This window comes from Neolamprologus multifasciatus, chromosome 23, assembly GCF_963576455.1.
Source record: "Neolamprologus multifasciatus chromosome 23, fNeoMul1.2, whole genome shotgun sequence".
Lineage (NCBI taxonomy): Eukaryota > Metazoa > Chordata > Actinopteri > Cichliformes > Cichlidae > Neolamprologus > Neolamprologus multifasciatus.
The window spans coordinates 40,574,955-40,581,589 of NC_140460.1; the positions used below are offsets into that span (position 1 = coordinate 40,574,955).

The 6,635-nt window shown below is 42.6% G+C and overlaps 1 protein-coding gene across 8 annotated transcripts in view; it reads right to left on the reverse strand.

The window, feature by feature from the left end:
- Window positions 1-6,635, reverse strand: part of LOC146492346 (NACHT, LRR and PYD domains-containing protein 12-like) — a 137,642-nt gene that overhangs the window by 35,587 nt on the left and 95,420 nt on the right. The window contains exon 3 of one of the 8 annotated variants that reach the window (XM_085151044.1): window positions 1,850-1,984. The exons of 6 other annotated variants lie outside the window; for them this stretch is intronic. In XM_085151044.1, the coding sequence (XP_085007170.1) occupies window positions 1,850-1,984 (135 nt within the window). Of the gene's footprint in view, window positions 1-1,849; window positions 1,985-2,312; window positions 2,901-6,635 lie in introns of those variants that run through there. One more of the 8 variants, XM_085151045.1, reaches the window with a different exon arrangement.

The following is a 6,635-nucleotide window of genomic DNA, read 5'->3' on the forward strand; positions in this document are numbered from 1 at the left end:
TGTTTATGTGAAGCGTAGTTTGGATCTTCTTTTACTGCTGGTTCGGTCAATATTGTTTGGAGAGACATCAAACTAACAGCTTTACAATCAGCGCATAAAGGGCGTGAACACAAAGCGCGGACCCGCCGACAGATCAGAATCAGTGAGCTGTCGGCTTTCAGCCCCGACTGTGAGAAATTCGACATCTAACTGATTCTGATCCGCGGGCTGCGCTGTGTTTAAGTCTTTGTGCAGAATCCGTGTTCCTGCTCTCATTTACTGTTTTAGCTGTTTGGTGGTTGCTGAAATTTTTGATTTCACCTGAGATTCTGGCATTTCGGGCAAAATAAATTTGTATTAAAAAATCGATTCAGGATTTTAATGAATTGATTTTATGTAATCCAAGCCAGAATCGATTTTAATCGATAAATCGATTATAAAAACCCACCCCTAATTTGAACTCTTAAAGAAATATAACCAAAGGAAAGACACCCAGCTGAACTAAAATGATCCAGCAAACAAAAACTGCTGTGAGCCGCCACCCTTATATCTCCTTTGTGCTTTTGGAGCCTTGACCTGACTTTTAAAAAATAATTGAAAAAAAGCTCTATGCTGCTGAAAGATGAAAAATAGATATTTGCAAAATTCTGCCTAAATATGTATTTTACCTGGTTAATGTGTGTGGCGGGGCGTGGTCTGCAGCGCCGCTGCAGGGGAGGCGGACGCACCTGAGCGGCACCCGCAATCACGCTTCGCCGCCTTAACGTCTGTGCTGTTGTGTTGGTGTGTGTCGGGCTGTGAGCTGCAAAGCTACAGCCGGCTGTGTGCGTACAGCAACCGTGTGTGTAAAGTGGTCAATAAAGAGATGCTGAAAAGCGTGTTCATGCAAACATCATCGGGTCTGCCGTGATATGTTTACAACGGGACTTCTGCTCCTGAACCTCTGCGCACAGCGTCTGCAGATCGGGGCTGTACGAAGTCACTTTCATCTTTACAGGACTGTAAGCTGTCGTCTGTGAGGCGTGAGCGTGTTTGTTTTTAACATAGTTCACGGTGGAGAACAGCTGCTGACATAATGTGGATCCAAAGATCCAGAATTGGCCTACCTGGGGCTGAAAGTCTCGATAAATGCACGGCGTTTCGGCGGGTACACCGGCTTCCACGAGTGTGACGCTTATTTGAGCGATGAAAAAATAATAAAATAGAATTTTATTTTTATATTTCAATATCACAATAATCTTCCAATTTAGAACTACAAGTTAAAAAAGAACATAAATAAAATACACTTCAGCTAAATACTTCTAATTTATTTTCCCAAACCACGAGGAGCCGCACTATAAGGACTAAAGAGCCGCAGGTTGCCGACCCCTGCATTAGTGTTAGTCAATGTTGCAGCTGAACTGAAAAACTAAATATTTTGGTCAGGTCCAAAGAAACAAAGTCACTATTAATACAACACAACCCCCCCCAAAAAGAGCCATGTAGACCCCGGGCTCTATGGGTCTTGTGCTCGGAGCTTGTTCCTGTGCTGCCATGATTAGTGCCTCTGTGCTGTCTTTCAGTCCAGCTTTGTTCAGCCACTGGTAGGATTTCTGGATGTCAGCCACTTCCTCTGCCTGCTGGTGGTGCAAACTGTGTTGTTCTGAGTTTCATTGGACGTCTTTGTCCAAAGCACCAGACAAAGGGCAAAGTAGATGCATTTGCATCAGCAGGAAAATACACCCCAAACTAGCATCATCATTATACAACTTTAACAACGGCCACTAAATGATACTTCATACACAGACCAGTGTGAGGTTAAGTTATGATGTCACTGGCAGAACACATTTATAGAAACAACCTTTGAACTCTGAGTCAGCAGATCTCTTACATGGTCAGCTGAGCTCCATGATTGAAGAACATTGTTGATGCAGGTTCATGACTGAAGAGTGGAGGAAGTCTTCCTTTGGACGAGTCACTCCTCACAGACACACAGCTGGATGCTGGAGACTGTGACCTCTGACCTCTGCAAACACAAACATCAATAACTGATCAGTTCTCTCTGACAGCCATATGATCAGCTGATCCCTCTGTGATATTGTGTCTGCCTCATAACGCTGACAGGTCAGCCAATCATCAGCCAGTTTTTCTGTCTCTGAATGAACTCAGTTTGTTCTCAGCTCTTCTCTCTGATTCTGCTGCACTGACTTCACTTAAACTTACAGAGTTCAGATCTTAGCAAGAAAACAAGTCAATAAAAATCAAACTCAGATCAAACAGTTTGAACCAATCACAGATCAATGATTCTGTCATGGTTCTGTTGAAATGACTAATAAAGTTAGTAGTGTTCTTACATTGTTGCTGCAGGTCCATGACTGTAAGGTGGAGGTGTTTGTGTAACCCCGTCACTCCTCACAGACACACAGCTGGATGCTGCAGATGCTGCTCCGTCCTCTTCCTCCATCTTCTTGATGTCAGGGTGGAGTTAGTCTGAGAGGTAAACACACACACTCAGAGGTGCTGTTGTACTGGAAGCATCACACTGACGGCTTTCTAATGTTGGAGCTTTGGCCCTAAAGTCCAAACCAGTTATTTTAGAGGCTCAAAGTCTTTAAAAAACACCAAAACCATCACATTATTTAATAAGTACATGATCAGGTGGATGAAGGAACTCAGTGTGTTTGGGATCATCATCATGGTGAGGAGCCCACATGTTACGGCTCCTTTGGAGAGAAGCTGAGGATCACTGCAGGAAGTGAGCTCATGAAACCAAACTGCTGTTTGTGAGCAGGATGACTCTGTTATTGGACCTGCTCTGTGTTCTACATATGATCAATACTTCAAATATCTGTAAACATGTCATCTTATATTTGTTGCACTTGGTCACATCTGTCTTTAAAAATAGATTTTTAATGTCACTGAGAGTTCTTTTCTACCTTTATTGATTTATTTTGGAATAAATTAAATGTAAAGGTGCCAAAAACTGCCTGCAGCTTCTGCTCTGTGACAGGAAACTACTGTCAGGCTCAAAATGACTTCAGATTATTCATCACAGAGTGTTTATAGATCACAGGACACGTTACAGTTTTACTGTCGATGTTTTAGTTTCAAAGAATGACGTGATAAGGTCTTACTGTGAATCTGCGCGCTCATTGGCTAATACCCTGAGACTGACAGGTGGTTATCCAATCAGCGTGCGGCCTCACACGGACATAAAACTCTTAAAGTTTGTTTCTGAAGGGATTTTCAGATCAGACCTGATGTTTCTGCCTACAGCCTGTTTACCGATATAATCAATATCAGATATCAGAGCAACAGAAACCTCGGTGATCAGGACGCCGGGACTGAGAACAGGAAGTGGCTCAAAGGTCGCACTTTCATAAAGTCAGCCTGAACTCCACTCTCCACCCTTTCTCAATTCTCAAGTACGCGAGTACGTACTCGCGTTCTCGGCGAGAATTCTCGTGATTTGTACAATTGGAACACCAGCGTACTTGATGATGTCACAGGTCCGGAGTTTTCACTGCCCTCTTAATTTAACTGAGTAATATGTTATGAAGCTTAACTTTAATCACAGCCAAACCGGTTTACTCAGGAACAAATAAAACACTGAAATAAACCAAACATTAACATTTAGAAGTGATCTAAGTGACTTATATATCATGTTTAACCTCAGTAGTGAAATCTCTATTAATAAAAATAGTGTACATGTACATACGTGTACATACCTCAATAAAACAAGCAGGTGAGATGTTAGAACGCTTTTAATTTTATTTTAGTGGACACTCAATACAATAGACAGCTACTGGGGTTTGGGGTTTGTTTCACCTGAGTAGCGAAAAGACCGCGGGGGGGGGGGGGGGGGGGGGGGGGGTGTTAAAACGATGTGCCGGGAGTCCGCTGTTCTCGCCGGCTGTAATAATTGAATTGACGCCAATTCAGTTTACAATAGGGTTCATTCACTCAGTCAACAGGTGGCGGTATCCTCGTACACTGGGGAGTAAACTGCCATTAAACGAACAGAAGAAGAAGAAAACATCTGCACATGCGCGGTAAGGATCGGGAGTCCCGATCTGTAACTATCTTTTTATTTTTTGTTTTTGTCTACATTATATTAAATGTTTCATTATCGGAAACATTTTAAGAGATACTTATTATTCTTAACATCTTAACCGATACTCTGGCCTGTAACTATCGTAAAACGCTTCGACCGGAAGTAGACACCTTTCGCGCATGCGGGGTACCGATCGGGTTTCCGGTACGGATCGGGTAGTGACAGTCACCACCGATGCATGCTTGATAAAACGGGCGGAGCGAGAACACATCCGGGACTTTTTCGCGTTCTCGGCTTGATGCGTACTTCGAATTGGAACGGTACTTGGTCTCCGACTGATGACGTATCACGAGTACACGAGAACGCAAGTATGCACAGGTACGCATATTGGTTATGTCCCATTTCAGGGTCTGCACGCTTGAAGTACGTGCACTACACCAGGGCTCGCAAAATCGCTAGCCCGACGTCCCGGGGCTAGTGATTTTTCCAGTCGGGCTACCAAAATCTATCTCAGCCCTGCCCGTCGGGCTATCATAGGAAAATATATGCCAGTGCTTTTGCATTCTTTCTAAAATGTAGCTGAGTAATTATGTCATTGGCATCGATGAGCCACTGTTAATATGTGACATATTGAAATCGCGTTTGAATTTGCGCTTGTTTTTTGGTTTCACTTTGCGATCGCGCGAACGGTGTGTAGAGAGCGACAGCACTGATTGGTGAGTGACGATTACTTGCGCACCAATTCCTCTGGCATCGTCTTATCACTCATTAGCTTACTATTCAAACATAACAAGTGAAATCTCCCACAGCAAGCTTAAACATGTGAGAGGTTGATTGCGCAGAGAATCGCTGAGGGTTATGCAAGTGCGTGTGTAAAAGCAGCAGGATATAAGCCGAAGAAGTTCTGAAAAATCTGTTTAGAACAGCGTACTATGTTGCAAAGAGTGAACTACCATTGGCAAAATTTAGCACTCTTTGCAAACTTCAAAAAGCAAATGTCCTACATCTTGGTTCCACTTACCTCTTACCAGTGACTCCAGTGGAAATGTCAGATTCAGGATCTGACACAGACTGATTCATGTTCTACACAGTTCTTACAAGCTCAGAAATTTCTGTTCAATGACAACCAAGTATTAGAGTTGATGATTGTAATTTTTATACAGTTGTTGTGATTTGTATTTTAACAATTTTTTGATTAATTTATGTTTCTGTTACAATATTATAAAGTATAATATTGTAACGTTGTTTCCGTTACAATATTATACTTTAATGTATAATATTGTAACGGAAACAAAACAGGAAACAAAACATAAAAAAATTGCTCTCTTTTTTATTCGGGCTACTTAAATTTATTTTGGGCTACCAAAAACTGAAGAGTGCCGGCCCAAAGGGCTACCAGGGATTTTGAAATTTTGCGAGCCTTGTACGCGTACTACGTACGGTGCGTACTATAAGTACGAGAAGTGAGGAAGTGAGAGGCTTGTGAAATGGGATGGTCTAGCCTTCGTCGCGCTGTTCAGGCTGCCTAGCAACCATGATACTAACCGTGAGAAACTCGAGATTGTGTGACATAAATGAAGGAGAAAAAAATGTTTTGTTGGTCATCCATTTTTATCATGACATCACTTTGATTAGTTGAGTATCTGAGGCTGAGACCACAGGACTGTAAAACATGATTGTTGGGCTTCATTTCTGTACTGAACAGTCATTTAAGATTAGTTAGTAAATAATAATTAGCTAATGTTGCTCATGAGACTAAAATCATCTCACTGTGGCAATGTAAATATAAGTGGCCAATATGTGGCCAACAGCAATGTTTTAATCTTCTTCATTATTAAACATTCGCACATGAATAAGTGACGTCATATTAAGTACTTACTTTTGACAGTTCACTCTTGGCCGCTCCCTTCTGCCGTATTTTGCGGCAAAATTATCCACATCCACCGCCGCGCTATGAATTGTGGGATATATGGGACCACGAAGCGTGCACCGGACCACGCTTGATATTTGGGGAAATCGACGGCGCATTTGGAGTATGCATTTGAAGTACACTTTGAATTGGGACAGCCGTCGTCGCGTGGCGGTGACGTAACCGCACTTAAAATGCGTACTTCAAGCGTGCAGACCCTGAAATGGGACACAGCAACAGTAATGTCAGAGCGGTGTTAACACTCACCTGCCTCAGCACAGCTCTCACTCTCCTCCTGCTCTCTCAGCTAAACTCACTTCCTCTCTACTTACAGGAAACCAGAGGAGCCGACCGGCCTCACGTTTCACCCACAGACACGAACAGCGTGGAATTATTTTATGTCATAAGAAGAAACATATTCATGTTAACATTCACCTGCCTCAGCTCCACCTTCCTCCTCCTGCTGCTCTGAACGGAGGATCAACACTTTCACTTTCACTGCTCCTCCCTAAACACAGAGGATGCTGGGACTTGTAGTTTTTACCTTGTGTGATATTTTTGGCTGTGACATTAAATCACAGCATGAAAACTTCCTGCAAACATGTCACAGGTGATAAAAGTTTCACATTAAAGGTGAAGTTATTTTTCTGTCTCATGTTCAATAAACAGTGAGCTGGGAAAACTGAAGAACAGACTTCAGACGTTCCCTGCAGA